The sequence below is a fragment of the Camelus bactrianus genome, chromosome 3 (genome assembly GCF_048773025.1).
Source record: "Camelus bactrianus isolate YW-2024 breed Bactrian camel chromosome 3, ASM4877302v1, whole genome shotgun sequence".
Classification (NCBI taxonomy): Eukaryota; Metazoa; Chordata; class Mammalia; order Artiodactyla; family Camelidae; genus Camelus; species Camelus bactrianus.
In genome coordinates this window covers 2,170,484-2,184,214 of record NC_133541.1, presented here as the reverse complement: position 1 = coordinate 2,184,214, position 13,731 = coordinate 2,170,484, and the positions used below count along the sequence as shown (strand labels likewise).

The following is a 13,731-nucleotide window of genomic DNA, read 5'->3' as shown; positions in this document are numbered from 1 at the left end:
GCCCACCCTTGGCCTGGGCACCAGCCTCCCGTCTGGACCCTGGCCCCCAGCTCCCGCTCGCCCTCATGGTGGTCTCTGTGTCCCCAGCCAGGCCCAGCTGGGCCCTGTCACTTCTGCACCCACAGCTTTGGCCAAACCAGCTCCCCCTGAGTCTCACTGTGCACTGTGGCTGTGTCCTACCGGCCTTGCCCAGGCAGCACCACGCCTGTGAACACAAGCCCTGAGCCCCTGGGCTGCTCCGCAAGGCTGAGCGTTGCAGGCGAGGCTGGCAGACCCTGGACCCAGGGAGGACGCCCTGCTCAGAGCCTGCGCTGCCCATGGGCCTCTGTACAGCCCCCCTGGGGCCTGAGCCCACACAGCTTTGCACCCACTCCGCCACACAGAGGACACCTCGCAGGCGATGGGGGAGCATTTCCCCGCCACACCCAGGCCGCCCTCGCAGGAGCCGGGCCTGTAAACCCTGAACCCTCCTGGCTCAAACTTCATCCTGGGAAGCAGGGCAGGGCTGACAGCGAGGCCAGGCTGGCGCTTCGGCCCCTTCTGTTTGGTTTCCATGGGGACAGTGTGTTGGTCCCTGGAGAGGAGGCGGAGCGGGTGGGGTCTGAGGGCTTGATTTTACCCTGGGAGCCCTGGAGGGAGGGGGAGCTGGAGAGAGCCTGAGGGTCCTGGAATGGGGGAGAGACAGACAGAGACAGAGACAGAGAGACAGAGGCAGAGACAGAAGCAGAGACAGAGCTCGTGCCCACTTGCCATGAGGCTCACGGGTGGGAGTCTGCACCCTCCCTCCCTCTGGCCCTCCTCCTTTTCTTGATGACACATGTGGTCACCGTGGCCCCTCTGCCCCAAGTATCCCCCCACCTCCGATGCCCATGGCACACGCTGGCCTCTCCCGCTGCCTCAGTGAAGTGCGGGCGAGCCACAGCCTCCAGGGTGCCCTGCTCTGTCCCTTGAGAGAGAAGGATTTGGGCTGGGTCTGCTGGCCGCAGGGGTGCAGGAGGGGTGTCCTTGGCCCCTGCCGCTGGCCAGGCTCTGGTGGCTCCCGGTGGCTGGGGGGCCCGACACCGGGCCTCCCCTCGCAGGCCCTGGTGGGGTGCTGACCAGGCCGAGTCTTTCCTTGACGCGCCTTCTGCAGGTGACTGGTGGGCTTTTCTTGTTCCACTTCTTGGTCCACGTGATTGCGGTTTCCATCGATCCGGCTGATACCAACGTCCGCATGAAAAAGAACTACGCAGAGCCTGTGCCGACCTTCGACCGGTCCAAATACCTGCATGTGATCCAGAACCGTTATTGCCATCTGTGCGAGGTCACCGTGTGAGTGCCGCGCAGGGCCCCCAGATCCGGGGCAGGAGAGCCCTCTGCCTTGGGTCTCTCCGATGAACCCCTCTCCCCACCCAGGTCGCAGCCCAGGCTGGTCAGGGCCCGGGGACCTCGTGGGTGATGGAGAGGGATCTGACTCCGGCCTCAGCCTCAGGCCCGGCTGCCACATGGCAGGCGCACATGGGGAGGCATCGCCGCTGCGGGCAGATGGGGACTCCGGCATCCCCACTGCACAGCCTGCTGACAGGTTCCCCCCTAACTCTTCCTTCCAGGAGCGCAAAAGCCAAACACTGCAGCTACTGCAACAAGTGTGTCGAGGGCTTCGACCACCACTGCAAGTGGCTAAACAACTGCGTAGGGACCAGGAATTACTGGTGAGGGCAGGGCTGGGCCCTCTCGTCCTCCCCAGAGGAGGAAGCCCAGGACGGCAGGGCTGGGGGGAGCTCCGGCCTCACTCTGGCTGGGTCCCTCCTCCCCCAGGGTGGGCTTCCTTGCTGGCTGTTCACCTGGAGGTCTGGCTGCCCTGGGTGGGGGGGGAGGGTGTGGCTCTGACCATGAAGAGGACCAGGTGGGCCGGGCTCCGAGGGGCCCCACAGGAGGTTCCGACAGGGGCTCCAAGCACAGAGCAGGCGGGGCTGGGCACTCCCAGAGGGGCCAGGAAGCCTCGTGGACAGGGCATGGGTCCCTGGGCAGAGTCAGCTGGATGGGCCGGGGCCTGGCCTACAGCAAGGGTCACTCAGGGGGACGAGAGGCCCCAGACATCTTCCTCCTGAGCCGGTGGGGTGTCCACCTGCCCCTGGACAACATTCACGGCTGAGCCCTCACATAAAGACAGGAAAGAGTGAGGAACCAACTAGATTTCAGGTGAACAAGAGACTTTGTTCAGCACTGAAGCGCTCAGGGCGAGTGGCAGACAGACTGGAAGAAGGCGTCTTAGAGCTCCTTCTGGGTGCTGCTGCCCGGAGTTTACGTTTTCGATGAACAGACCATTCTCTGTGTCTTTGTGCAGGAAACGTGTTCGGGTCTAATAGCGAAGCCCAAGGGCCCTTGCGGGTGTGTGGTCCCTAGGCACAGAGTGGCCCAGTTCCCGAGCGCTGAGATCAGCACGCTGGCTTCTGTGCCTGTGGGCCCGTGCCCTCCCCACAGGGTGGCCCGCACGCCCACCACGTGGCCACGTGCGGATTCTGTTCACCAGTCCCGGCTCCAGGCTGAGGGCCACAGGGCTCATCTGCCATGATTTCAGAGCTCGGTGGGCCCAGCGACTCGTGGCCAGGAGGGAGCCCCACAGGGGCTGGGCCGGGTTGGGCTGGGCCGGGTTGAGCTGAACGCGGTCCTGCTTGGATGGTCACACTGTCTCTGAGCCTCAGTTTCCCTGCTGTGAACTGGGTGGTCACCCTCCTCCAGCCTCCTGTGGACTGAGTGAAAGGTCACGTGCAAACTGCGCGGCAGGTGGGGCCGCGCGGCTCAGGGATCGGGGGGTCACCTCTAGAGCTGGAGAGAAAAGCCCAGAGGAAAGAGTGATGGGAGGAAGATCTGAGGGTCAGGCGTGGGCTTAGTGGGGCCGCCGGCCCCATCTGTGCGCACGCCGGCTGGCCGTCTCCCGGCGCTGAGCCTGGCTCTGCCTCTCCCGCAGGTTCTTCTTCAGCTCCGTGGCCTCGGCCTTCGTGGGCATGCTCTGTGTAGCGGGCATCTTGCTGTACATCTTCATCCAGTACGTAGTCAACCCTGTGGAGCTGCGCGCGGACCAACACTACCGAAGTACGTGCTCCTGCAGCCCCGCTACCTTCCCAGTGAAGTCTTCATCCCAGGGGAGGTCAGCCTGGCTTGCCCCAGGCTGGGTGGGTGGGGTGGGCACTGCAGCCTGGCGCCCCCACCCCTGCAAGGGCCACAGGCCAGGACCCACCCCCCAGCCCAGCAGGTTCCCAAGCCCACAGGGGGCAAGTTTGGGACCCAAGGACACTGGTGTGGTGGCTCCAGGCTGTGCTTCCAGTAGCATCAGGCACCCAGAGTGGGGTCTGCCCCCCGTGACCGCCGTGGAGGGAGGCAGGGCCTGCAAAGCCCTGTGTGATGGGCCGCCCGCCCTGAGCCAGCCGTCACCTGGGCGGGGAGGCTCTCCCTAGGCTGGCATTCCCTCCCCCACTGCCAAGTTCTGTGGCAGGTGCCACCTGGGGAGAGGCGCTGTGCGTCAGCAGGTGCTGGAGGCGCGCCCACCCTGTGTCCCCATCAGGCATCTCCAACGAGCACACGTGGGTGCTGTTCCTCCCACTGTTCCCAACAAGGACGAAGACGCCGGTGGTGCTGACCTTAGGGGCGTCCATGCTGCTGCTGAACGCTGCCAACCTCCTGCTGCTGGGGCATCTGCTCTTCTTCCACCTCTACCTGAGTACGCGCCCCCGTTCCCCCACCCCTGCAGGCCTTTCCCCGTCGTGCTCACACGTGTCCCGGGGCAGGCAGTCCCTCGGTCAGTCTCCACCAGAAGCCAGCTCAAAGCACAAAGGACAAATTACAGGAAGAGGAGAGACCCCCGAGAGGGGCAGCAGGGCTAAACTGGTCCAAGGAGACCTGAAAGGTGGTCGAGCGAGATGTTATCCACTAACCGACCTGCTGAGGGGAGGGCGGTTTCCTAGCATCTCTGCGGCGCTGTGTGTGGCAGGACCTCCCCCACCCTGGGAAGCGGTCCCTGGAAGAGAGGCTCGCAGGAGAGGGGCGGGGGCCCACTGTGGCCGTGGGAGCCGGGCCGGCCGCATGCCCCCGGCTGAGCCAGAGAAGGGCACAGCACCAGCACTGGGCGCCCCAGGCTGCAGGCGAGGCTCTCCTCGCTGCGCAGCTGGCGGGGGCGGGGGCGATAGGCAGTTTGCAGACAGAATCCCCGGGCACCAGGGGCTGGGGCAGCCACTGGGGATGACATGGGGAGTCGGCAAGGACGAGAGGGGAGCCCGGAGAACAAAATCCTCCGGACTGAGTGCCGCTGGAGATGGAGGGACAGGAACCTCCAAGAGGGCAGGTGTGCGCCCTCACTGATTAAGGGGCCCAGGAGGCCCTCAGGACGGGATACACTGTGTTCAGAACTGAAGGGGCGATTTTAGGGTCTTTGAACATCAAAGAGTAGATTTGCAGGAGAAAGTCGGGCTGTTGGTTATGGTCAGTTATAGTTAAATTACCCTAAAAGGCAGCTCCTTTTAAACACGCATCCATGACCCTCAGTTTCTGTGGTCCGGAGTCCAGCAGAGCTTAGCTGTCCCCCGGCCCTGGGTCTGACCCGAGGCCTCGGTCAGGACGACCCTTCCTGCTCACCCCTGGCTGCTGGCCAGGCTAGCTCCCCAGGAGCTGTTGGCCAGTGGCCTCCCTTGTCCTGCGTGTGGACGCCCCACGCCGGAGTGGCTCAGGCCAGGGCATGGTGAGAAAAGAGCATGGCGGGGCTGGGACCACGTGGATGGGAGCGCCCCGAGGCAGGGCTGCTGAGACAGCAGTGGGGTCAAACTGTGATGCTTGGCAAGGGACATTGTGACAAGTCCTCAGCACTGAGTGTGCGTGAGACCCTTGGTGAGGACGCAGAGAGAGCCAGTGATGGTCGGAGGAAACCCCGAATCACGGAACAAACAGGAGAGAAAACGCCTTGAAGGGTGTGGGGGGAGTCAGGGACCCCCAGCTACCAGCTACCTGGGCACCTGCCACCTGGGAAGACCAGGCGACTTTCACTCAGTGTCCCCGGCCCCGGCCCCTGCCCGTGGGGTGCTGAGTTCTGTGTCTGCAAATCATTTCTGACTCCCATCGGGTTACGAGGTGTTACAGGAAACTCGCTCGGGAGAGGGTGAGCTCTGGGCGTGCTGACACCTGATTCTGATGGCATTTGTGCAAACTCGGGCAAAAGAGTGAACAAATGTCCACTCATCACTGGAATATAGACAAGTACGAGTTTACATCCTCAAACCGGCTGGGTCTGACAGGGACGGAAGACGGGGCGGGGGAGGCATCAAGAGAGATAAGTCAAGCCAAACAAAACCAAAACCAAAACCAAACCCAAAACAGAACAAAGCCTTGGAGAAGCCCCAGGGAGGGGCCGGCCGAGAGGGCTCCGAGCCCAGGGCAGGCCCAGTGGGGCGGCAGCCTCCGTGGTCCATGGGCTGTCGGGGCCGCAGCCCCGCTGCTCCTCCGGCTGCAAGTAGGCTTCTGTGGGCAGCCCTTTTCACTTCCCAGGAATAATTGTAAACCATCTGTTCTCACGTCTGTCAGTTTTTAGAGAAAGAAAGATGGAAAATTTGGCTCGTCTATGAAGGCACGGGGCTGAAGCAGGCCCAGAACCCTTTCCAGCACCAGGGTTTCTACTGACAGATGTGTCTGACGTTCACTGTTAGTGACCTGAGCACTTCTGCCCCAGCCAGAGCCAGCCAGGCACAGCACTCACCACATGTGCACGTGTGGGCAGGGGGTGCAGGGGACTCTCCCCAGCGGGGCTGAGCGGGGCCCCGGGCACAGGTGGGCCAGCGTGCGTGGACGGATGGCCACCTGCCCTGCTCCTCTCTCCCTTCCAGTGAACAAGAAGTTGAGCACATATGATTACGTGATCTGGGGCCGTCAACAGCGCAATTTGGCTGCGTCGCAGACAAGAGACAAGGCCTCACAGGTGGGATTGCTACAGGTACCACCATCTGTCCTTCCCCACAGGCTCACGCGGGCAGGAGGCCCAGGTCACCTGGCAGCCAGCACCTCTTCAGCGCAGTGCTTAATCCTGTGTTGGCATGTGCATGTATGTGGCTGTGTGTGTGCGTGTGTGGTGTGTGTGACACAGTGCGTGTGTGTGGTGCGTACGCGTGTGTGTTTGGCGTCTCGTGTGCACGTGTGTGTTGTCGTTTCCACACTCACTCACCACAGGATCAAAGCACAGGGCTCACCTCTTGCAGGCCCCCCATTTCTGCAGCTGATCTGCATCAAAATGAAAAGCATTTACTCTTCAAAGGTCACCACTAAGAAAGAGACAGAAATTATTTGCAAGTCATATACTTGCATCCAGACTATGTATACAACTTTCAAAACTAAGTCACAAGAAAAATGGCCAGTTTTTTTCTAAAAAGGGCAAAAGACTTGAACAAGCCGTTCACCCAGGAGGATCTGTGGGTGGCGGATAAGGTCAGGAAAAGACAGTCAGCATCATTCAATGCTAAGGAAACAAATTAAAAGGGCAATGAGACACCACCACACAGCCATCAGCGTGGCCGGAACCAGAGACCTGCATTGCTGGTGGGGATGTAAAACTGCCCGGCTCTGCACCGAAGTTTGGCATTTTCTAAAGAGGGGAATTCAGATTTCTCATGTGACCCAGCCAGCCCACTCCCCGTTCCTATCAAAGTGAAGACACGTCTGCGTGTTACAGGGGTTGAGGGGAGAGCTGCCTGCAGTGAGATCCTGTCCCAGGACCCAGGAGAATCTGAGGTTCCATTGCTCAAAATCAACTAAAATTAACTTCAATTTTGAATAAGAAGAAGCCTAGTGTCTACCACTTGTTTTTCACTTTATGAATTTCCATTTATTCCCACAGAAGGCACATAACATCCTGAGTTCATCTGTACGTGGGTAAGTCATAATCATACTAGTTTTGTGTCTGAAAATAGCTATTTCTCTTCTTAACTGGCTTGCTTTAAATTTTGTTGTTATTGTTAATGGAAGTACTGGGGATTGAACCAGGACCTTATGCACACTAAGCATGTGTCTACCACTGAGCTGTATATCCCTCCCACCCCTTAGCTGGCTTGCCTTAAAGAGTCTTTCTTACTCCAAGGACTACCCTCCACATTCTTTGCTAGTATTTTCATAATTTTTATTTTCTTTCTCTACATTTTGGCTTTCAAGTCATCTTGAACTTATTTTCGTATTCACTGAGATAGGGGCCAAGGGGTTTTATTACAGCATGACTACTGGTTGCACCTCACTGAAGAAATGATACCCCTGTTCTCATCAAACTGCAAAGCCCTCTTTCTGATTCCCCGAGTCTCCGTGGGCTCTGGGCTCAGACCCACTGTGGACGTGTGGGTCTGCCCCGCTGCCGTGGGTCCTGCGGGAACGCCCTGTTGCTCCGGCGGGACTTCTTTTAGCTGCCTCTTTTTATCTAGCAGTAGAAAGCCCCCTTAAGACTTTTGTTTTTCATTACATTTGACAAGTCTTTCACATGTTTGTTTTATCATATAAGCTTGAAAGTCATTTTGCGCAGTTTCAAGAAACCTGGAATTTGAGCTGGAGTTACATCAGGTGCACAACTTTATGAGGTAGAGGGGGTGGCGTCAGCCTGCCTCCCCACCTCCACAGCTCAGCATCCTGCAGAGACCCAGCCAGGAAGTCAGTCTCCTGGTGACAGGCGGGGCCGGAAGTGCAGGCGCACACTCCCCACTGCGCTTGGAGCTCCAGCCATCCTGGTGGGGAAGATGGGCTGGGGTCCGGGGGCTTCACTCCTCCCCACCCTGCAGCCCAATTGGCAAAGAGACTTTGTGAGTCAGAAAAGGGAGAAGTCCCCATTAGTCAGTTTCTGAAAAGCTGAGAGTTACTGCAGATCTTTGCTGAGTTTAATGATCCAGGAGAACAGTTGAGTGTGGAAAGACCATTCCCTTTCAATTAACCCGCTGGTTTTTTCTTCTAAACTTGTTAGAAACCTGATTGGCACTAGCACCATGAACACCTAAGTCATTTTGAATTTCACTTTCAAGTCTCGTTAACTGTGGTCCTTTCAATAAAATCTAAGAACATTTTTCATTTACCCCTTTCTGGCAAGAATGATAGAAAACTAACTGGAACCAGGGTGGTAACTTACACTCTAAAACCTAACCTAAACAAAACCAAAACCTTTTTTTTTTCAGATTAAGTCTAATCAATGCACGCTCATTATAGAAAATTTGGAAACTGCCAAACTTCCCAGTGTGGAAATGCGTACCCCTAACTGCTCCTTGCCCACCAGCAGCCATTGTGGGCGTTTTGATTAATATCTTTCAAGTCTCCCTTTTAAATATTTTTCCGTGCATTATATGCACAATGTTTTGTTTTATAAAATTATGATCATACTGTAGAACTCTTTAGAAGCCTTTAAAAAAAAACTCCATATATTGTGAACCTTGTTTAAAGAAAAAACAAGATTTTTATGAATATAAATTACTCCATCTTTGGGAAGTACCATATTCCTCATTTGGGGAATATTATTTCTTATTATCAATCTGGTCTTTTGCAACAGGGAAATGAGCGAACCTTACTTACTGAGAGGATTAGTTATGTGGGGAATGTGGCTCAGCACCACGCGAGTCTACAAGCCCTCCAGACCCCGCAGGCACTGAAACGCCAGTGGCCTTTCTTGTGGCAGAAATGTCTCTGTGGTGATCTGAGAGTCAGGCTGGTGGCCGACCTACAGGGGCTCACAGCCAGATCTGGGGGGAAGTTTGCCATGCACGTCAGAACTCAGGCCTAGAGATGTGGGAACACGTTTAAATCGTGGTGCTGGGCTAATACCAGAAAGAAAACTCACGCGGTGGAGTAAGATGGCGTGTTTCGGCGGAATCTCCGTGGGGAACTTCGCAAGGTGGGTCTCTGGTAGCTGGTGTCACACTGACTGAGTGGCAGCACTTCTTCTGGGCTGTTCACCTGCAGGGGCACCGTGAACACAGCCGACCGCAGTGGCTGACCAGACAGGATGGAAATGAAAGGGAGACTCTTTGTGTCCAGTTTTAAAGGGGTCCCCTTCAGCTGGCGTCCAGACATAGCAAAGTCCACCAATTTAGTGGCTTAAAACAAGACTCACTACCGTGTGGTCCCCAAGGGTCACAGGCCGGTGAGCCCGATGGGGCCTCTGGTCAGTGCTCCTCAGGACAGCAGTCAGGGTTCACAGGGCAGCATTCTTTTCTGCAGATTTAGGGGAAAAATCTGCTTCCAGGCTGACCTGGAACGTGGACAGTCTATTATGTCCTCCCACGGCCATGCTTCCCCTCAGTCCCCAAGTCGGTGACAGTGGGTCAAGTCCTCCTCATGCCCGAGGCCTCTCTGACTTCCTCCTCCTCCTTCAGAGTCTCCTACCTGGAAACAGAGGACAGTCCTAGAGCCTCTGCAGGAAGTTGGCACAGGCCCCCGGGGATGCTGTGGCCCTGGGGCATGTCCCCGCGCGTTTGTACAGGAGCCGGGCAGCACTGTACCCAAACTTGAGTGCATGGCCCCGGGGGGCCCGGGAGCAGAGGGTCCCTCTGTGGCACCCCCTGGCAAGCAGTCGCAGGGCTTTACACATGCAGCCAACTCGGGCACACAAACAACTCCCAGGGCCGCTCCTCTGAGGCCCTGCAGATAAGAGGAAACCACAACCAGGGTGCCTGTGGGGTGCTTTCCAGCCAAGCGAGCACCCCCCTCACTGACATCAGTCTTCCCTTCCTCATGCCCCACCCTCGCAGGGAGAAGAGCAAGTTGTTCCTGCCCTCATCCGGGCACCTGAAACAGTTCACCTCCCCGACCACAGAACTGGAGAACCACTCGCTGCCGCTGAAGGTAAGCCCAGGCCACCGGCGAGAGTCAGACCGGGGCCTCCAAGAGTGAGGACAGAGCAGCATTTGGAACTGCTTGTTGCACTGAATCAAAGCATGTGTGTGGTACCCAGGGTGCTCCTCAAAGCTCCTCAAGTTGGGGCAGAGGTGGGTGGGGAAGAGAAGAGAGAGCGTGGGACAGAGCTGCTGTTTAAGGGTGGGGCTCATGCTGCGAGAGATGCAGGACGAAAAGTGCTTCAGTGAAGGAAATGGATGTCCACGTGCGCCAGCTTGGAAATGCACCAGAAAAGGACGGATGCGACAAGAATACACCGAAAAAGGCCAGCAGCAATAGAACCTAGGTGCTGAGTGTTTGGGTGTTCTGGACAATCCTTTCAACTTCGCTGGATGTTTGGAAATAAATGTTAGGAAGTAACTCTGTGTAGGTGACAGACGTGGATGGGATTGCAGGCTCCGTGTGTGTCTGAGTGTGCCGTCCAAGTGTGCCACAGCACACCTTGTCTTCAGAGGCTTGTGCAAGCAGGGCCGGCACCTTTAAGGCCACCCACAGGCCAGGGGCCCCAGGGGCTTCTGAGGGTCATTTTCAAGTGGGGTTTGTGACTATGCTGATTACTAAAGGTTACAGGCCACTTCGTTTTCTCTGTGTAAGAGTTGGAATAGACTTTGTCACTTAAGAAAGGGACTTACTAGTCTACTTAATTGACACAAATGATCAGACTGAGAAGAAGAAATAGATAATTTGAATGGACATATAACAGGTAAAGATACTGAACTGCTAATTTTAAATTCCCCACAAAGAAAATCCCAGACCCTCATGACTTTATTGGTGAATTCTACCTGATATTTTAAGAAAAAAAATTATGCACGAACTCTCAGAAAATAGAGGAGGAAGAAACACTTCCCAACGCATTCTGTGAGGCCAGCACATAATACCAAGGCCGGATAATGTCACCAAAAGCAGATTAGCAGAAGCCAGTATCACCCATGGACATAGAGGCAAATACCATTAACAACACATTAGCGAACCAAATGCAGTCCCATATATGCAGGGTCGCACACCACGGCTAGGAGAGGTCTGCTCCAGGAATGCAGGGTCGGCTTAACACCTGAAAATTAAGTACAATAAACACATGACATGTCAATCAGAAAGAGCATTTGCTAATAACACATTTATGATAAAAACAATTTCACAGCTGAGAGGGAGAAACACCCTCAGTCTGACCAAGAGACTGACAACACTGACAGTGAACATGTATTAGCTCCCACCAAACGCTTTCCCCTTGATACTGGGGCCAAGGTAAGAATGTCCATTCCACACTTCTCCTGGACATTTTACTAAAGTTCCAGGTGGTGCAGTAGAGAGAGAATACTAAATTAAAGGCATATAGATTTGAAAGTGAAACTGCACTTAACTACATGACCCTAACAAATCTGCAAAAAAGCTCGTAGAAATAAGGTTGCTTGGCCAGGTGGTGGGATACAAAATCAATATTAAAAACAGTCATACGTCTATATACTAGCAATAAAAAATCTGAAAATGCTATTAAGAAAATTGTTTCATTCACAGTAGCATCAAAAATAATAAAATAACAAAAACAAGTACAAACCCGTATGTGTAAAGCCAGGAGCTATTGCAAGAGAAGTTAAACACCCTCCAGGTGAAAGGCTTACCGTCTTCACGGGCTGGAGCGCCCAGTATCGTCACGATAGGAAGAACTTCCCCCAGCTGATCTACAGGCTGACCATGGTCCCCGCTGAATTCCCAGGAAGTTTTTTTCTTTAAGGAAAGAGCAAGTTGATGTCAAAATGTATATAGGAATTCAGAGGACTTGGAGTAGCAGGAGTAATTTGGAAAAAGAACTTCAAAATTCACTGTGAAGCTATAGTAGCCAAGACAGTACGGCGCCAGCATAAGGACAGACACACAGACCAATGGACAGAATGGAAACTCCAGAAATAAAACCTTCACATTTCTGGCCAATGGACTTTAAACCAAGGTATCAAGGAAATTCAGTGGGGAGAAATGTGAACATTTTCAGTAAATAGTGCTGGAATAATTGGATAACCGCATGCAAAATTTAAAAAAATGAACGTAATGCCCCACTTCACAGCACCCACACAAATAGCTCAAACTCACCCACGAAGCTAACTTTAAGAGCTAAACTACAAGCTTTAGGAAGAGAACAGAGGAGAATCTTTGTGATCTTGAGTTAGGCCAAGTTTTCTTTAATATGATACCAAAAGTACAATTAAAGAAAAAAATGAAAAATTGGGCATTATCAAACTTAAAAACATTTGCTCTTTCAAAGTCACCATTACAAAAATTAAAATGTAAGTCACAGACTGGAATAAATATTCCAAACCATGTACTTGTATCCAGAATATATAAAGACTTCTCAGAACCCAATGACCCATTTTTTTTTAACGAGCAAAAGCCTTGAACAAACTGCAGCAAACGGGTGTTTGGGGGGCAAATGAGCACATGCCAAGGTGGGCAGCATCGCCAGGGATGGGGGCGCCAGTTTATAGCCCTGGAAGACACCGCTGCCCACGAACTAGAGGGGCCGAAGTACAACAGACCCATGTGCCAAGCGCTGGTGAGTCAGAAGTCTGACTCCCAGGCCGCACAGCGAGCCGCGGTGGGCGGGGTCTAACACCTCTGTGCTCCCTCCGTGCTCCCTCTGTGCGGCCCCGCCGTCCCACTGCCAGGTCCTCGCAAGCTCGGAACACGGCTGGGGAAAGGCACTGCCCGACCTCAGGAGTCCCTGCAGTGCCGTGACTTGAAGTCAAATGACAATAGGTTCGAATTTTCTGCAAAATACCCTAAGTAGCAACAATTTCTCCTCTTACAATGTCTTCATTTTCATTCCCCCTCACAGGAAGCTGCCATCAGCAAGAGCTGGTCGGTGCAGGGGTAAGTCAGGGCTTCCTCCAGATGCTCTGTCTGAGGAACAGCCACATTCTCCTCTCAGCTCAGGTGACGGAACGCTTTTAGATGGCGTGAGAGCGCAACGGGAGACAGAGCTCTAGCTTGCCATTACTAACACTGACGGCCGCGCCTGTAGCTCGTTCTCAACTTACCTCACTTACAAAACGACAGAGCCTCTGTCCCTCCACACAACTGACCGGAAGTCAGGCCATGCCCGTCGCCCTCTGCCAGTCAGAGAGCGGGGCCCGCTGGCTCTGAATGTCTTTCTATGACCTTTGATGACGTCTGGTCTCATCCAAGCTCTGAGGGTCAGGCCTACGCCCCTTGTGTCAGTGTTGCATATTAGCAAACGCTAAGTTAATGACCTCTCTGTCCCGGAACACTGCACACACGCATACGAAGTGCGCACGGCCTTTCCACCTTCAAAATCACAAAGCAGAGAGTGGCCCACTATGAAGGCCAGCATCGCGGGGACATGCGCACAGTCTCCGCGGTGAGCCTGTGCGCTCATCTCTTCGTCGGATGTGGAGAACAGGGAACGTGCTCGGTGCTACAGTAGGTGCTTCCATTTGCTAGGGCTGCCATGACAAAGCACCGCAGGCAGGCGGTTTAAAAACAGAAGCGGATTCTCCCGCTGTCTGGAGGGCAGAAATTTGGAGTCAAGGTGTCAGCGAGGGGGTCCTCCTGAGCACGCGGGGCCCGCTCCGAGTCCCTGTCCGTGGCTTGTAGGTGGTGGTCTTCTCTGTGTCTCCCCACGTTGTCCTTCCTCCAAGCCTGTCTGTCTCTGGAGACAGACTCCGCCTTTTTATAAGGCTGCCATTGGTATTGGATTAGTACCCACCCTCACGACCTCATTTTAAGTTCATGGCTTCTGAAAGACCCACTCTCCAATTAAGGTCACGTTCTGAGGTCCTAGGAACTAGGGTTGCAATGCAGTCGTCCCGTGGTACCCTTGGGGGGTCGGTGTCAGAAGCCCCTGCATTC

General features: G+C 54.9%; 1 protein-coding gene across 1 annotated transcript in view; it reads left to right on the top strand.

The window, feature by feature from the left end:
- The window catches only part of LOC105081246 (uncharacterized), a 37,241-nt gene that overhangs the window by 8,167 nt on the left and 15,343 nt on the right, over window positions 1–13,731 (top strand). The window contains exons 4-11 of the mRNA XM_045506907.2: window positions 1,133–1,311; window positions 1,590–1,691; window positions 2,951–3,075; window positions 3,545–3,700; window positions 5,850–5,941; window positions 6,854–6,888; window positions 9,729–9,822; window positions 12,698–12,732. Of these exons, the coding sequence (XP_045362863.2) occupies window positions 1,133–1,311; window positions 1,590–1,691; window positions 2,951–3,075; window positions 3,545–3,700; window positions 5,850–5,941; window positions 6,854–6,888; window positions 9,729–9,822; window positions 12,698–12,732 (818 nt within the window). The remainder of the gene's footprint in view (window positions 1–1,132; window positions 1,312–1,589; window positions 1,692–2,950; window positions 3,076–3,544; window positions 3,701–5,849; window positions 5,942–6,853; window positions 6,889–9,728; window positions 9,823–12,697; window positions 12,733–13,731) is intronic.